Source organism: Canis lupus, chromosome 17 (assembly GCF_011100685.1).
Source record: "Canis lupus familiaris isolate Mischka breed German Shepherd chromosome 17, alternate assembly UU_Cfam_GSD_1.0, whole genome shotgun sequence".
Lineage (NCBI taxonomy): Eukaryota > Metazoa > Chordata > Mammalia > Carnivora > Canidae > Canis > Canis lupus.
In genome coordinates, this window is record NC_049238.1 from 6,347,837 (window position 1) to 6,365,777 (window position 17,941).

The window sequence follows — 17,941 nt, forward strand, 5'->3', positions numbered from 1 at the left end:
TGTCCCACCATCTGGGGGTTTTCTTTACTTTCTTGATGCATCCTTTGAAGCACAAAAGTCTTTAATTTTGATGAAGTCCAATGTCTATGTTGCTAATTAGTGTTTCATCCACCTGTGTTGCCTCTCCACTTGACCCTCTGCAGTCAGTTTTCCAGGAGCAGCCAAAGTGATCTTTTTAAAAGTATAAAGCAAACTCTGCCAGGCTCCTGCATGTAGGAAAGTCACAGGTTAGCCTGTGTGATCTCGCTCCGTCCACCTCTCCGGCATCGTCTTACGTTATCTTTCTTGCTCACAACATCCCAGCTGCTTTGACCTTTGTCTAAATATCTACCTAGTTCATGCTTTAGGGACTTTGCTCTTGCTGTTCCTTTGTTGTTTGCTCCTCTGTAATTTACATTCAGCTGCCCCTTCTCTTCCTTCCAGACCCAGTTCAAAAGCTGCTTCCTGCCTGAAGTCTTTCCTGATTGCCCTCTCTAAAGTAGTAACTTCTCATCCATCCTAGATCCCCTTTATTACATCACCCTGTTGCATTTCTTTCAAGGGGGACTCACATGAAACTCTTTTATTTATGTATTATCTGTCTTGTCTGTCTCTGCTAGAGTCTAAGTTTGATAACAGGTGACCTTCTCTGGCTTGTTCACTGCTACATCTTAGTTTTGGGGACAGTGTCAGGCATATAGTAGGCTATTGGTAAATATTAGTGGAGTTACTGGGCAATGTAGTAGAGCAGCACCTAGACAGTGCATTATAGCATGGCGCCTCAGAACCGAAAGAAACCTTCATAAATCTCAGGTTGAGGGCACATGGGTGGCTCAGTGTTTAAGAAGCTGCCTTTGGCTCAGGTCATGATTCCGGGGTCCTGGGATCAAGTCCCGCATCTTGATGGAGCCTGCTTCTCCCTCTGCCTATGTCTCTGCCTCTCTCTTTGCATCTCTCATGAATAAATAAATAAATAAATAATAAATAAATCTCAAGATTGGAAAGAACCTTAATTCTTTAGGTTTTATCAAGTCCCTTTAGTACAGTATAGTTTACATAATTGGAATATTGGGTCTCTGGCAGGATGGGAAAGCCAGGTAGTGTGTACCCTTTATGTATGCTAGAAAATTCTTTCTCAAATTTTAAAATGCAAACAAATTACCTGGGTGTCTTGTTAACGTGCAGACACTCTGATTCACTAGGTCTGGGTTCTGCACTTCCCCCAGGCGTCCAAAAGATGCTGATGATGCTGATCTGGGGACCGCAGATGGAGCAGCAAGGATTGAGGGGATGCCACGTGTGATGATGTCATACCACTGTCATCTTGAAACCATCCTCAACATGGTAAGTCTTCCCATATTAAGGGAAGAAAACTGTACATTTCGGTCTCTGAAGGGGCGGGTCATCCAGCAATCCTCTCTTCTCCACCATCCAATGCCAGATTTCCCTTATATCTCAGAACACCTGAGCCATTGCGAAGGCCCCATCATAGGAAAAGCTCATTTGCCTTCCTACCTCTCAAATCTGTGGATTTTCTGGATGTTGAACTGCTCTGTCTTCTCTCATTCTGTACGCTGAAAGAGAAGCACTTGCATGCATTTCAGTTCTGTTAACACTTACTGAGCACCTACTGTGTGCCTGCCTGGTGTTTTGGAACTAGAGGCACAAAGACATCCCGTCTCCTCCAGGAGTTTAGTCTGGTAACCACAGTGAGATGAGAAAAATAACGTGCTAGTCATGATAACGTTTCTCTAATGGAAGCGTCCAGAGCTTTGGGGGAGCAAAGCATTTTTTTTTCTAGAGTAAAGTAGAGACTTATCCATTCAGTTGAAATGAGTGTGCCCATCTTGTCCGACTCATTATTTGGCCAACCCAATTGCTTCACACACCAAAGAGAATGGGAAGGAGGGTGAGCACAGGAGGGAGGAGGGACAGAAGAGGCCTTTTACAGTGTTCTAAGGTGCAGAGCCTGGCGTGCCATTCCATTTCCTTAACAAAAGCACCAGAGACAGGTCTAAAGCACCATGGAAACAGAGGAGGAGATAGTTGAATTGGCCTAGAATATTTGTTTGGTCATTTTTAAAGTAGGCTTCATGCCCCACGGGGACTTGAACTCAGGACTCCATCGCATGCTTTACTGACTCAGCCAGCCAGGCGCCCCTCGGTCTCAAATGTTTAGAAGAGGCTTCGTGGAAAGAAGGGTTGGGTTTCACTCAGCATAATACCCTCCAGTTCCACCCACGTTGAAGCAAATGGTGGGTATTTGTTGTTTCTAATGGCTGAGTAATATTCCATTGTATACATAAACCACATCTTCTTTATCCATTCATCTTTTGATGGATACTGAGGCTCCTTTCACAGTTTGGTAATTGTGGACATTGCTGCTATAAACATCAGGGTGCAGGTGTCCCGGAGTTTCATTGCATCTGTATCTTTGGGGTAAGTCCCCAGCAGTGAAATAAGTCAATCGGAGAAGGACAAACATGATATGTTCTCATTCATTTGGGGAATATAAAAAATAGTGAAAGGTAATAAAGGGGAAAGAAGAAAAAATGAGTGGGAAATATCAGAAAGGGAGACAGAACATGAAAGACTCCTAACTCTGGGAAACGAACAAGGGGTAGTGGAAAGGGAGGTGGGCGGGGGGTGGGGGTGACGGGGTGATGGTCACGGAGGGGGGCACTTGATGGGATGAGCACTGGATGTTATTCTATATGTTGGCAAATTGAACACCAATAAAAAATAAATTAAAAAAAAAAGAAGGGTTGGGTTTGATCCTGAAGGATGGTCAGGAGTTTGGCAGATGGACAAGAGGAAGAGTCTCCAGGCTCAGGTCTTGTGGTGAGGAAATAATGAACTCAGCGAACAATGAGAGAGAGGTGTGGCCCAGGTGTGGGTTACAGGGCTTAGGAGGGGAAAGTGGGTAAGTGGCTGAGGATGAGGCTGGAGCAGCAGGGAAGCTAGGACTTGCCCTCTGGGAAAATGAGATTAAAGGCAGTCGTGTTCACTCCACTTATCTCAAAAGGTCTCTCTGAGTTGGGAAAAATGAGAAATTTAGTGCAGTTAAGATGGGGTGAGCAAACTCCTTCTGTAAAGGACCATATTATACCTAAACATTTTAGGTATGTGGGCCTTCCGGGGTCTGTTGCAACTACTCAACTCCGTCACCACACACCACACACCACAGAGAATCTGTAAGTGAATGGGTGTGGTTGTGTGCCAATAAAACTTTATCAGCGCTCACATTTGAGATGCATATCATTTTCTTGTGTCACAAACTATTCTTCTTTTGATTTTTTCTCCTACTGGAAAATGTCAAAACCATTGTAAGCTCGAAGACAGTAGAAAAGCAGGCTGCGGATCATCTCTGTCCCGAGGGCCATAGTTTGGGGACCCCGAGTGAGAGCAAGGCTGAGAGAAGATAATGGTGGAGGAGGCTGGGGAAAAGCCTGGCACAGATTGTGTGTGAGTAAGGAGTTTCAGCTTTATTCTGTGGCCAAAAGTGAACCGATAGAGCTGTTCAGTGAAGGGCTAGGGTGTTCAGATGAGGCACAAATGAGAATCTGTGCCACCTGAGGGCATCCTAGGAGGCCTGAGAATGGAGCTAAATTGAGAGGGAAGCCACTGATTTGCTGGAAATAAATTAATGCAAGCACTCTTTAAATGCTTTGGCAAAATCTATTTACATACAGAGTGCTAATTAAACTTTCTTCGCTTTTTCATTAAAACAGACCACACCCTCTGTTGGCACTTAATTGTGTTGTTCTAAGTACTTGAAAACAACAAATGGCATTTTCTTAATTACCCTAAGATAATTTTTATTAACACAAGTTGCCTTTGCCTGTGAAGTCCAATTTATCGAGGTTTTGTCCCACACGGGCTTTATCCCATAAGCATGACTCAGGGTGGGAAGGTCTAATGCTCTGCCTCCTGGCACGGAAGATACAATTATACCCAGCAGCTGGTAAATGTTTAACAACCTGCTCTCAGGGGGAAAAAAATGTGTGTATACATACATTTATTTTAAATTTCACTGATATAAAGGATATGTAGCACCTAATTTATAAATAACACCAAATTATACAATATTCTTTCTTATAAGTTCCATACAGCTAATTGATTCTCCCAGAATGCTTTCATTTCTTTTTGTTCAACTCTTGTATTCATGGCCACTCAGGATTTGCAACTCACCCATGATTTGACATTATGACTATGAATAAATGCTTGATTATTATCCAGTTCAGCGAAGAAGTTGCTCATGTCATTGACAAATGAGTGTAGTTCCGACATGAATGTTGGTTGATATTTTTGTCCATGTTAATAAAAGAGACAGAAGTGGAGCCATAAAGATGTATGCTGTAGCTTCACTCATCTGTCAGTGACATGTGAGCAACCTCTTGGCTGAATCGTATGACAGTCTGCAAATCCTAGAAGAACATCACCTCAAATATTTTCACGATTCACAACAGAAAGGTTACAGACATGACACACTTTTATTTTTTTATTTATTTTTTTTCATGACACACTTTTAATCTACGTTATTAATGTTTCTCTACCGCTTTATTAAGTTTAGACAATCAACACAACAATAAAACCTTGGTTTTTAGCATTCATAAATACTCCCACCAACGGACAGTTTCAAGCCACCAGGGCATGGAACTGGGAAGAGATGTACAGTAGCACACTGTTGGAATAGTCTTTCCACCACATGGGGGTAATCGACAATTCACAAAATTTCTGACAATCTGTCAATTCTCTGGAATCAGCTCTAGCTGACTGCGGCACAGTGCAGATTATGCCTCATTTTTCTTTTTTTAAAAAATTTTTTTTTAAATTTATTTATGATAGTCACAGAGAGAGAGGCAGAGACACAGAGGGAGAAGCAGGCTCCATGCACCGGGAGCCCTACGTGGGATTCGATCCTGGGTCTCCAGGATCGCGCCCAGGGCCAAAGGCAGGCGCCAAACCGCTGTGCCACCCAGGGATCCCTGCCTCATTTTTCTAGAACTGTCTCTTGTAGTTCAGCAGAGTGTCCCCTAGAGAAACTGCTTTGTTAAAAAAAAAATATATATATATGAACACACCTCAAGTATCTTAATGCAAAGTGAGCTATGAATAAATCAGTTTGTCATCTCAACTTACCAACGTAACAAAATGACAACATTCTCAAAAATTAGTTTGAAACATCCTCTAAAACATGCTCATTCTCAAATGTCTAGGACCAATGATTAGATTCTCAGTAATAATACAGCCCTTGTAGCAAGGGCTTGTATTCCCTCTTGGGCCCAAACTAACATAAAACATGGATCATGGAATCGGTACCAATGCAGGAAGAACCTTCGGAATTAGCTCGTCCAGCTGTTTTCATTTTACAAATGAACTGAGTACAAAGAGGTTAATTTACTTAACCAAATCACAGAAGAGCAAAGCTGATGCCAAAGCCTAAGTTCTCACTTGTAAAAGAGTTTCTGTATGCTAATTTTTTCCCTCTCAAGGGCAAGATCATTGTGGTAAATGTATTCAAACCTGTCTCACTTTAGGATAAATGTGCCCCTTTGCTAACACTGGAGGTGGGGGTGGGGTGGGGGTGGAGAATGTTGTTAAGCTGTAGAAGAGAAACTTTTGGTTATATTTACATGTTCTAACACTGGGGTTGTTGTAGGTTTCCCCTGCCCCTTTTTTCATTACACTGTTTACCATAATTCTTTTAAAGCCAAGATCTATTCATTCTAAGAGTAATTGTTCACAAATTAATAGCAAGCGAACTGGATAAGTCTTGTATTAAACCAGCCAACCCTCAAATACATTTCAGAGTTAAGAACTTATTTTACACCTTGACCTGAGAGTGAAAAATCCCAGGTTCTTGAGAACTCGTGGAGCAGAAAATCCCTTTGGAAAATGGGCTGTTGGCCAGTCCCAGTGGGCTGCTGAAAATGTCATTTTTGAGAGTTTCTTTCCTCTTCCCTGGAAATGAGAAGTGTGTAACACCATCTTTTTCTTTTTTTCCCTTTTTTCTTTTTTTTTAAGATTTTATTTATTTATTCATGAGAGACCCAGAGAGAGGCAGAGGCATAGGCAGAGGGAGGAGCAGGCTCCCTGCAGGGAACCCAATGCTGTACTAGATCTCATGACCCCGGGATCACGACCTGAGCCAAAGGAAGAAGCTCAACCACTGAGCCACCCAGGCATCCCCTTTTTTTCTTTTTTAAGTAATACAAGCCTACAACCTCTTATCTGAAATCCTTGGGGCCAGATGTGTGTGGAATTCAGAGTTTTTCAGTTTTAGAATGGTAATACAGCACACACACTGGATATTCTGAGTCACCCCCAGTAGGGTCTGGGGCAATAGTCCATAATTATGCACATTTATATTTTGCAGCAAAGCATAAATATTCATATGAAGTGGGATAAACAAGACTATAAAATAGCTTCATGTCAGTTCATTTCAGGTCAGTTTTATGACTGAAACTTATTTTTGAAACTATGTTTTCAGGGCTATTTAGATGTTAAAGTTCTTGTTAAGGGAATGCAGGACTTTTTTATTTTTAAATATTTTATTTATTTATTCATGAGACACACACAGAGACAGGCAGAGACACAGGCAGAGGGAGAAGCAGGCTCCCCATGGGGAGCCGGATGTGGGACTCGATCCCAGGACCCCGGGATCACAACCTGAGCCGAAGGCAGATGCTCAACCACTGAGCCACCCAGGTGCCCAGGAATGCAGGTCTTTAATGATATTATCAGCAAGTTCTTCCCTTCGTGTACTAAAAAATGTGTGTGTGTGTGTGTGTGTGTGTGTTGTGTGTCATATTTTCTTGAGCCACGTTCAAGATGACCTCTTTGCACCACCAGTGGACTTGGTAATTACTTGCCTCCCACCAGCCCTCCCATACACCTGCATGATGCACTGCTGCTTTGCAAATTTATTTCTGAGGCTACTAAAGGTTCCTGTAAAGATACCCGAAGAGCTATATTAAACCACAGGACACAAGAACAGAAGTTGCCTATAAAAAGAGAGCAGAGAAGAATGCCACGCTCAACTTTGTCCTGGTAAAGTAAGTCTTGATGGGTCTGGTTAATGCCGGACTAGATGCCAAGGAAAAATACTACTTCCTCCTCTTAAACTCTCACAGCCTGGTAGATACTAGTCCTCTCAAAGTCAAGACTTGAAAAATTATCCAGAATATTCCCTGGCGTCCACAGCAAAAGCTGTAGCTGGAAAACTAGCTGGGAGGAATACAGCGTTGCCGTGGCGTAAGGGAGGATGTATTGATAAAAACATGTACAGGACTCGGATGGTACAAAGCTGCATATAGAGGAAACCCACCAAAGACGCCAAAAGAGTGAAAGCACATAAAAGACAGAAGCAGAGATGCTACATTTTCGAAATTTGTTCCCATTGCTTAGTGCAGTAATAAAAGCCATCTACTTAACACAGCTATTTCGGAGAGCTAAATTTCACAGGCGAGGCTACTAAAATACCAAAGGCCATACATAACGTCTGACCCAAGCTGCCATGTCATATAGCAAATTCTTACACGGGAGCTTTAAAAAGATTGACTGGTCCACTGTCCTGCAGCTTTGTCAGGAGACTGCTTTGTCTGACATATTGAATTTCCAGCGTCTCTCACACTTCCTCCTTTTCAAGATGCACAAAAGGTTTTTGTAAAGTTTCTCTTGGTTTTATGGCTGGCAGCTACAGAAACCATGCCACAGGCCTGGTGTAGAGTTATATAGGGTGTGATTGTGTTTGAGGAGTGTCTTTAGAGCTTCTCGGTTTTTTTAAAAAACACTATTAAAAGTTTAAGAGCTGTCACATGAAAATCTGTACTAATTAAAATTTTTTTAAAAAAGATTTTATTTATTCACGAGAGACACACACACACACACAGAGGCAGAGACAGAGAGAGGGAGAAGCAGGCTCCACGCAGGGAGCCCGACGTGGGACTCTATCGCAGGTCTCTAGGATCAGGCCCTGGGCTGAAGGCGTCGCTAAATCGATGAGCCACCCAGGCTGCCCTACTCCTTTTTTTTTTTTTTTTTTTTTTAAGATTTATTTATTCATGAGAGACAGAGAGAGAGAGAGGCAGAGACACAGGCAGAGGGAGAAGCAGGCTCCGTGCAGGGAGCCCGACGCGGGACTCGATCCCAAGACCCCGAGCCAAAGGCAGCCGCTCAACCTTGGAGCCACCCAGGCGTCCCTAACTCAAATTCTGCACTGGACCAGTTCCGAACGAGGTTTGCCTGCCATTGTCGCACGCTCCCCTCTGCCACCGTAGGAAAAAGAGCTCTTCTCGGGGGCTCCCCGCGCCTCGGGGCACCCAGTTACCCTCCCGGGGCGGGTCCTGGGCGAGGACCCTAAAACTACTCCCAACTGGGCGGAGCGATCCAGGCTCCTGCGAGCGCGGGAGACGCGACGGGGACACCCGCGCGGGGCCCGGGAGCGCTTGCGGGGGGGGGGGGGGGGCAGGACCCAAGTCTGGACCCCGAGGCCGCCGCGGGGTGGGGGTGGGGGTGGGGGTGGGGGTGCGCTTCGCCCCTGCCCCCGGGCCCGCTGCTCTCTCCGTAAAGCAAGCAAGCCTCGCTTGGCGCGCCCCGCGAGGCTGGGGGCCTGGGGGCTGCACGTCGAGCTCGGGGGCACCCACCCCGGGGCGCAGCGTCCGGCAGGGGGCGGGCTCCTCGTCCTTTCTCCGCCGCCCGCACCGGCGCTCCCGGCGGCCCGGGGTGAGCGCCCCCCGGGGAGGGGGTCGGGTCCGGGCGGGGGAGGCTGCGACGCGGCCCCCGCCTTCCCCTCTGGGCCCGCGGGGCGCGCCCTCGAACCGCGGCGCGGGGCCTCGAACGCCGAGACAATGCGGCGGCGGCGGCGGCGACGGCGGCGGGCGGCTCGGGGGCCGGGGCGCGCGCCGCCTTCCTTCCTGCGGGCTCGGCTTCCCGGCGGCGGCGGCGGCGGCGAGCGCGCCCATTGGTGGCCCGGCCCTCCGCGCCGCCCCGCCCCGCCCCGCCCCGCCCCGCCCCGCGCTCGCCGGCCGCCGCCCCCGGCCCGGACCCGCCCCTCTCTCCGCGGGAGGCGCTCGGGGCCCGCGGCTGGGTGGCGGGCAGTTCCCGCCGGCTCTGCGCGTCCGCCTCGGGTCCGAGGCTCGGGGAGGGCAGGCGGCGGAGCCCTCGGCGCGGCGGGCGGAGCGGCCGGGCCCGAGCTGCGCGGGGCTGCACGCGCCGCCCCTGCTCCCGCCGCCGGGCCCCGCGGGCGGCCGACCCGCGCCGTGCGGCGGCTGAGGCGGCTGAGGCGGCTGAGGCGGCTGAGGCGGCGGCGGCTGAGGCGGCTGAGGCGGCTGAGGCGGCGGCGGCGGCTCCCGCGCCCCGGCGCTTCCCTTTGTCCGCGGGCCGGGCGAGCTGCGGGCGCGGCGGCGGCGGCGGCGTCCGAGCGGCCGGTCGGAGCCCGCGCGGCGGCTGAGGCGGCGGCTCCCCGCGCCCGCGCGCCGAGGCGATGCCGGACCAGATCTCCGTGTCGGAATTCGTGGCGGAGACCCATGAGGACTACAAGGCGCCCACGGCCTCGAGCTTCACCACGCGCACGGCGCAGTGCCGGAACACGGTGGCGGCCATCGAGGAGGTGAGCGGCGCCGGGCGGGCGGGGGCGGCGGGGGCGGCGGCTCCGGCCTCAGGTGGCCCCGCGCCCCGCCCGCCGCCGCCGCCGCCCGCCGCCCGGGAAAAGTTTCTTTCCCTCGGAATCCGCCGCGGCCGGGCCCGACACAGAAGCCCTTTGTTCCGTGGAGGTGGCTGCGGGGAGACGGCTGACGGCCACCTCGGGCCTCTCCGAGCCCCCCCTCCGCGCTCACTGCCCCCGCGGCGCGGCCGACTTCGCGGGGACCCCGGGGCCCGCCTTCCCCGGGCGCCCACCTCCCGCTGCTTGTGGGGGAGGAGCCCCTGCCCGCAGCCGGCCCCGCGGGGGCGCAGCCCGGAGCTCCGAGCCCCGCTGCAGCGCGCGCCGCCTCGGCCGGGCCCTGGGGGGCGTCGGGACCCCGGCCGCCCGGGAACGGGGTGCACGCCTCCGCCGGGAAGGCCTCAGCGCGTCCCGCAGCCGCGCCCGGGAGCCCGGTGCGGGGAGCTGGGCGCTGAGCCGGCGCTTCGGACCCGAAGCCCTTGGAGAGCCCCCCCCCCCCCGCCCGCCCCCGTCTGCGTGTGTGTCTCACCTGCTGGGACCCCACCCTCATCGCCGCCCTCCCCATCCTCCTGCAGAAGGGCCTGATTTTAGTCAAGTGCTTCCAAGGTGCAAAGTCATCGCGCCTCGTGCTAACGGGTGAGCCCCTCCACCTCCTGAGGGGAGAACGCTTCGGAATGGACGAGCCTCGGTTGACGATCAGAGCAGCCCGCGGGGAAGGGCCGAGTTTGGGAGTCCAGGGCCCCGCTTGGCTGTGTGGGGTGGGGGCGGCTCCTCACCTCTCTGCCCCTCATTTTCCTTACCTAGCAAACGGGACTAGGGATGCATCCTTTCCCGGGTTATTACGAGGGTTAGAGACCCTGTGCGTAAGGTGCTTAGCACCCTGCCTGGCTCATAATAGGTAACTGGTTTACGAGCCACACGTGTGCAGGTGCAGAATCGGCGATTACGTTTCTCTTGGCCAGAACGTCAGGTTCCAGCCTTAAAATGGTGTATTGTAGGGATTGTATTAGAAGATGATTGGGCTAGAGTGAGTGAGGGAAGGTCACCACCGAGGTATTAATTAAGTGATGCCATTAGGTTGTTTTTTTTTTTTTTTTCCCCCACTTCAACAAAGCATCTGCTGTTAGGAACTGTTTGGGGTGGGGGGGATCCAGAATGTTTCCCTTAATGGGATTTTTTTTTCTTTGTAGGCATAAACAGTCAATAATAGGCTAACTCAAAAGTTATAGACTCAGCGTTCTAAATGTTTAAGTATAGCTAGGGCATCCTCCCACCCTCCCTCCTTCCTTCTCTCTCTCTCTCTTTTTTTTTTTTTTTTTGGTGGAGGAGAGCTCCGTGTAAATCTTTTGTAGTGAGTTCTGTAATCCCACATCACTTAATTCTACTTGTGTCAGCAAGGCTTTAAAAAGATGGTTTCAAAGGAGGCAGATGGGGATGACCCAAAGAAGTTTTTCCAGAAGTACTGGTTGAAAAGCAAGGGGAACGTTTTCATGAAGTTTTGAGAATACACCATTAATAACATCTATGGAAGGACTGCAACCAAAGAAGTAGCCAAATATTTCTTTGGAGAAGGAAGCTTTGTACTCTATGCCTTAAAGAAGGCTTGATTGCGTGTAAAGTTCTGTTTCTTTTACCCACCGCGCTTTGTCAAATATTATTAACGCTGGCAGATGCTGGGAAGCTAGCAAATAGGAATTGCTGTTAAAATTGGCATACCCTTCCTCTGATTAATTTTAGTTTGCAGTGTTATTCCAAGGCTTTTTTTTTTTTCTTTTTTTTTTTTTGGTACGCTGTGCAGGGGATTACCCAAGAGCTCAGTTACTGAGCAGATTAAAAAGAGCCTGGATTTGGTCATTTTATTAAACTGCAGACTTGCTCTGTGTTGCCATCAAAGCACACAAATTGGTTAAACTCTCAAAAATGAAAAACTTGAAATCGTTATGGGGCTGTCTTCACTTTAAGCTTTAAGCAAAGCCACTATCCATACTATGATGATGAAGTTTGTGAGTTTGGATTTATGGGATAACTGGATTTGGAAGGTGTTTACTCTCTGAGAAATCACTGTGGATGCCTTTAAATAATGCTTTTTTCTTCACTCGAATGTTCATTCCCATTACCAAAACTTGATGAATCCACATTTTGGTTTTCAACAAGCATCTACTTTTCATACTGGAGTGAAACAGTGGGTGTTGTGACTTGTCACTCATTTAACAGAAATAAAATGAATTTAAAATTTGCAAGCTCTTGGCCCTGTGTTTAAATAAATGAGTCATAGGATTAGCAAATTAGATAAAAATCGTCTTGCAACTGCACTGTACTTTTTTGATAACACGCACCTTGTAGCTAGACTATGAGTAGTCCCTGCCGACTATGAATATCCTATCCTATACTATGGGTCCCTGCCCTATACTATGAACATCACATCTCTGACATGTCTTTCTCATCCTGGCTTTATATGTGAGGAAATTGAGTCTCAGGATAATTTGTTCAAGGCTATAGAGCCTAGGAAGTTGAAGAGCTGGAATTGAATTTGGCTCTGTGCTATTTTCAGAAATGTTGCTGCTTTCCATGACTTTTTTAAAATATTATTTTTAAGTCATTTCTACACCCAACATGGGGCTTGAACTTACGACCCTGAGATCAAGAGTCACACCTGCTTCACTGAGGCAGCCAGGCACCCCTGTTTTGTTACTTTTAATAATGCTGAATTCTTAAAAAAAAAAAAAAAAAACCGATTTCTCTGAATCCCTCATTTGTGAGATAGATCTGGGTTCAAGTTCAGACTCTACCAGTTGCCAGTTGTGTGCACTTGGCTGAGATACCCCTTTTCTCACTTTACTCAGCACTAAATTCTGGATAACAATACTTTTCTACTTCAGAGGGTTATGGGGAGGGCTTACTGAGATAATCCACAGGGAGATACCTGACAGACAACTGGTTGAGTAAATGCTAACTGCTTAACAGATGATATTATAGTTAATACATGGAAAGTGGTGAGGGCTTTGGCATCAAGATGGGATTTACATGGGGGTTGAGTAGGAAGAGTGGGAGAAATGGATGAATCGTAGAATGAGTTAAGGGAATAAAAAACCATGTATCTGTTAACCCATGCTTTTTTTTTTTTTTTTTTTTTTTTTTTGCTTATTTTCTTTTTTAACCAGTTTGTTGTCTTGGCAGCAGGTCAGCACATAGCTATGTTTTAAAATATTTGCCTGGTGATCACTTTCTCTGGGTAAAGTAATTATTGTGCACAGTTTTAGCAAAGTCTGCTGCTCAACCACTAGATGGAATCTGTGTTTTTGGAAATAACGGGAAAAAATAAGTAGTTGTGGCATAACTCTGAAAAATGAGCTTCTCCCCCCCCCCTTTTTTTGGGGGGGTGTTATTTCTGTCTCCATTTCTTTGAGTCTCTAGGAACTTTGAAGTATTCTCAAAATAGGAAAAAATTGTCTACATACTTGGAATATTCATGTTTATAGTTAAACCCTCCCATAGAGCACCATCCTTTCTGTCTTGCTTATCTGGTGGCTTTGTTAGATACGTAGTTTTAAAAATAAATTTGATGTCGACTCGCAAGTATTAAAATTTAATCTACTTCCTTCCGGGGCCATAATTCTCTACTCTGTTGTCCTTGGTTACCTTGGAAATCTCATTGCTGTCACAAGCACAGGGTTCTGACTGCAGGGGTAAAATGAGCATCTGGGCTACACCAATTCCCAAGGGGCCTTGCTGTCCTTGGGGCCAGATGTCCCTCCCAGCAGTTGGGAACCTGGCCCATGTGCCTTTTAGGCAAGAGTGTGTTTTGGAATCTTAGCTCTTTATGAACAGGCCTCTTCCAAATCCCAGACGAACAGATCTTGGATTTGTTGTCAGAACAACATCATCTTTTTGGCCACGCATTTGTGTTTTTGGAAATGAGGTTCTGTGGTCACACAAGACCACCTTATTTATGCTGTGTTCTGAAATCTGGACTGATGTGCTTGGAAATTTTTGAGTCATTTAAGGAGGAAATGATCTTCTCTTGTTATGTAAGTCCCCCCCCCCCCCCACCCCGCCTTCCCACAATTCAGTTTCCCTCTTTCTTGTGATTAACAGTAAAACCACTAATGGTACTCCTGGTAGATTCCAGGCTCGGTCATGCAGTTTTTATTGAGTCCTGTTGTGTGCTAAGTGGCGGGAATAGAATACCAAGTGGAGTAAGTTCTGTCTTTGAAAGAAGCTACAGCTTGAGTGGGAGAGATAGGCATCCTATAAACAAATCCGTGCAATAAACCAAGTCAGTGTGAGCGCTGCGGCTCTAAGATCATCCAGAACCACAGATGCCCAAGGATGGCAGCGGTCAGGTGTACCTGGGGCTGTGGTTAGGAGGGCTTTGTGTAGTGATGTGTGATTGCATCGTGAGGGCAAGGTAGTCATTTGTGGGTTCCACATGCTTGTTAGCCACTGAAGTCTCAAAAGTCTTCTGTGTCTGCCTCCCTGCTTTAGATAAATATTGATCCACTCCTGAGGTGGTGGCCAACTAGGCCTCTGATCAGATTTTCATAGTGTCCAACCTACAGAGGGCTGCTCAGGCCAAGAATTTGGAGGGATCTTAATTCTTCTCTTACCCTCCACGTTTCTAGGCATTGCTGCCTTTCCTCATGGAGCATATGCCTTCTAGTCCTGTACTCACATGGTAGTCTAAGATTAAAAATTCAGTTTCTCCACTGTACTAGCTAACGTTCAAGTGCTCAGTAGCCACGTATGTTTTGGATGGTATAGATTTAGAACATTTTTATCCCTGTGGAAAGTTCTGTCGGGCAGTGCTGTTTTAGACCCTTGCAACTCAAAGTGGGGTCCACTGACCAGCAGCTTTGGCACCACCTGGCAGCTTGTCAGAACCGCAGAATCTTAGATCCCACCTTAGACCTACTGAAACTGAGTCTACAGTTTAATATCATCCCCAGGTGCATTATATGCATATTAAAGTTTGAGAAGCACTGTTCTAGGAGTGTGAATCCTGGCTGCGCATTAGAATCACTTGGCCCTGGGGGATTTTGTAGAAACACAAATGCCTGATCCACTCCCTGGGACTCTGATTTACTGGTTTGGGTGAGGCCTGGAGTGCTGGCATTTTTGAGAGCTTCTCCCCAGTTGGGGTTGGTGATCCCTTCAGTAAAGAGATAATCATCTAGTGCAACATCAGGTATTGGTAAGTGATAAGCGATAAGAAAAGTTGCCTAGAACTAGATTGGGAGACAGATCAGGAAAGGTCTCTCTGCAGAGGTGACAGTAGAGCAGAACCCAGAATGCAGTGAAGAAGCCAGGGAAGAGTTGGAATGGAAGAACAGCGTGGAAGAGGCCAGAAGATGGCAATGGGCTAGGGTATTTAAGGACAGGAAGAAGGAGGTGGGCAAGGCGGGCAGGATGGGGGCGGGCAGGTCACACGGGCCTCTGTGGTCTTGGGAGAGGATTGGACCTAACTCTGATGAGTTGGGAAGCTATCAGTGGGTTTGAGCAGGGAAGAACATGATCTGATTTACATTTTACAGATGTCACGGAAATTGTTCTAGCAAGGCAAGAGAGGAGAGCGGGAGACTTGGGGCCATCCAGACAAGAGGGTCTTGACCTTTAGTGGGGGCAGAGGAGCCGTCTGGTGAAGATGGTGTTGGGGTGCTGGGGAGAGGCGAGCAGAACTGAGGCCCTGCCCCACGAGGCGGCAGTCAAGCCCGGTTCACCCAGGGGACTGGAGAAGGGACCTCCGGTGCCTGTGTAGTGGAGCTGAAGCTCTCTGCTGCTGCTTTGTATCACCTCAAAGCCAACTGTGTGCTGCACAGCCTTACTAGTTCTAGAACTTCTGTTAGGACCGATCCTGAATATTTATTTTGTTTCACAGCAGACTGAGATCCAGCGATGGAGACCTGGGCAGGAGGGACATGTTTGCTTCTCTCCTCTGCTGTTTCTAGGCAGGGGTTAGCTGGTGACACTTTTATGGCTGGGTCAGATGCCTGAGATCCTGTCCCTGATTAAGCTCCCCAAACACTCCTCTTTCCCTACTAAAGAGAGGTGCTGAGTTTACCTCGTCACTATCCTGCCTCCTTTGCTTATGCTTTCACATGTTGTATGGCCTTAAAGCAGTTGCCAGGACCCTTCCAGGCACTTGTGTACCATTATCATTTTATCATATGAATGATGTTGGAATAAATGGGCCATTAACTAGAACTGGAACACTTGGGCTATATTTTTATTTGTATTTGGTTTTGTTGAGTTTATTGGTTTATAAATGTCTGTCATGGGCACCTACCAGTATGTTGTCTCTGCCAGGTGCCAGGGCTATAAAAGTGGACAGGGCTAGCTCCTTCCCTAGGAACCACTTATACTCTCATCTTTTTTGTGCAATTATAGTTTATTTTTATAGCCTTACTTGTGCCATGGACCCCTCTGACATTCTGAGGAAGGTGGTGGACCTTATTCAGAAAGATGTTTTAGTGCATCAGATACAGTACAGAGGAAGTGAAAGGTAACGAAATATATTAAAATACAGTTAGCAAAATATTTGAAAAATCTGTCATACCAATATATGCTATTTTACTAAGACATTAAATATCAACAGTTGGCAGTGGGTCTGATAATAAATAATTTTGAGGTGCCAATGAGTATAAGCAATACCGTGAGATATTTCAAACTCTGAAGTTATATTAACATACCTTTTATTGGAGTCACAGATGCTGCTAATATTACTATGGTGTCTTACTTACATTCATAAATGAAGAAAATACTAAATTTCAGTAAGGGACTAATGAAATACAGGTGTGATTCTTTCTTCCAATCCAGGTTTATGGACCCTTTGAATTCAGACAAAGAATTCTAGGCTTGGTGGTAAGATTCTTTCAGTTCATTGATTTTGGAGTGAGCGATTGACTCTGTAACAGTGCTCTTTAAAAAGGCTTTGCAGTTATTATACTGTCATTGTCGTGAGTTGGTTCTTAGGATCTAGCTGAGAAGTATTATACCCAAAGCTGGTGTTAAAATGATCAAGTGGTAAAGATGTTTGGAGGAACTGGGGTGGTGGGTAGAGCTGCCAGTTGTGGTTTGGCAGCCATGGTGCTCTCTGCATTTTCTCAGGGTCAGGGTTTGGCAGCCTCTCATACAGTCCCATCAGTTCATTCACGCACTTACCCATGCCTTGGAGTTCAGCAGAACGGTGAATGCATCTCTGAATCCTGTACTTAGGACCCTGAGCAGGGCTGCCTCTCTGCAAGCCAGTCCTCCTGTTTTTACCCTTCCTGTTTTGCTAGCATGTTACTCACTATCCTTGACTCTGTATGGCAGGCTTGTTTGTGAAGCTGTAGTACGTTTTCAGGACCTTCTGCCCAGAGTTTTAATTTTAAGGGAAACTTCCCAGAATCTTGTTTTTGGTGAGATTACATTGAAATGATGCTGCTGTTGTAGGAATGTGTTTGGGATATCCACAGTGTGCTGGAGTGTTAGTTGGTCACTTCTTTTTCCCTCTTGTCTTTCTAGCCTTTATGAGGTGCTCACCATGTGCCCGACATGCTTTAAGTTCTCTCTATATGCTATTACCTTGTTTCATTATTATGAAAACCCTACACGGTTCAGAGGACCTCAGCCACTTTGCCAGGATCACAAAACTAGGAAGCGGTAGGAGCAGGATTCAAACTCAGGCATTGTATGTATGTATGTATGTATGTATGTATGTATGTATGTATTTATTTATTTATTTATTATAGCCACACAGAGAGAGAGAGAGAGGCAGAGGGAGAAGCAGGCTCCATGCACCGGGAGCCCGATGTGGGATTCGATCCCGGGTCTCCAGGATCGCGCCCTGGGCCAAAGGCAGGCGCCAAACCGCTGCGCCACCCAGGGATCCCCAAACTCAGGCATTTCAACACAAGAGTCTGCCCTTTTAGCAGTCAATTGCCTGTATATAACCTGGGCCAGAGAAGGCCCTCAGTGTTGATGGCTGCATGGCCAGCAGGAACCCCTCCCCTTAGTGTTGGGGAGTAGCTTCTGGGAAGCCCTTGCTGTTCTGCTTCCTCTCTGTCCTTGTGCTGCAGAAATGGTTTCTCTTCCTTGGCTTCGCTGCTCTGCTGACATGCCCAGCCGTGCAGAGCCGAGTGGCCCAGGGCATTGCTCACACCCTGGCAGGAGGCCTGTCCTACTAACGGTGTTACTAATGATGTCATCTTTCCACTTGATCCTGGAGATGGCTTTGTCAATTTGATTTTATACACAGATGCTGTCAGTAAAATCAGGTGGCTGATGAAGATTGCTCCCTCTAATGATGAATTTCTGTGT

At 47.5% G+C, this 17,941-nt stretch overlaps 1 protein-coding gene across 10 annotated transcripts in view; it reads left to right on the plus strand.

The window, feature by feature from the left end:
• The first annotated feature begins 9,418 nt into the window (after window positions 1-9,418).
• Window positions 9,419-17,941, plus strand: part of ASAP2 (ArfGAP with SH3 domain, ankyrin repeat and PH domain 2) — a 173,440-nt gene continuing 164,917 nt past the window's right edge. For 6 of the 10 annotated variants that reach the window (XR_005372048.1, XR_005372047.1, XM_038560732.1 and 3 more), the window contains exon 1: window positions 9,419-9,592. Coding sequence is in view for 7 of the 10 variants with exons in the window: in XM_038560732.1 (XP_038416660.1) it covers window positions 9,467-9,592 (126 nt within the window). In the remaining 3 variants the exon portion in view is untranslated. Of the gene's footprint in view, window positions 9,593-10,212; window positions 10,280-17,941 lie in introns of those variants that run through there. The other 4 variants (XM_038560736.1, XM_038560738.1, XM_038560735.1 and 1 more) reach the window with 3 other exon arrangements.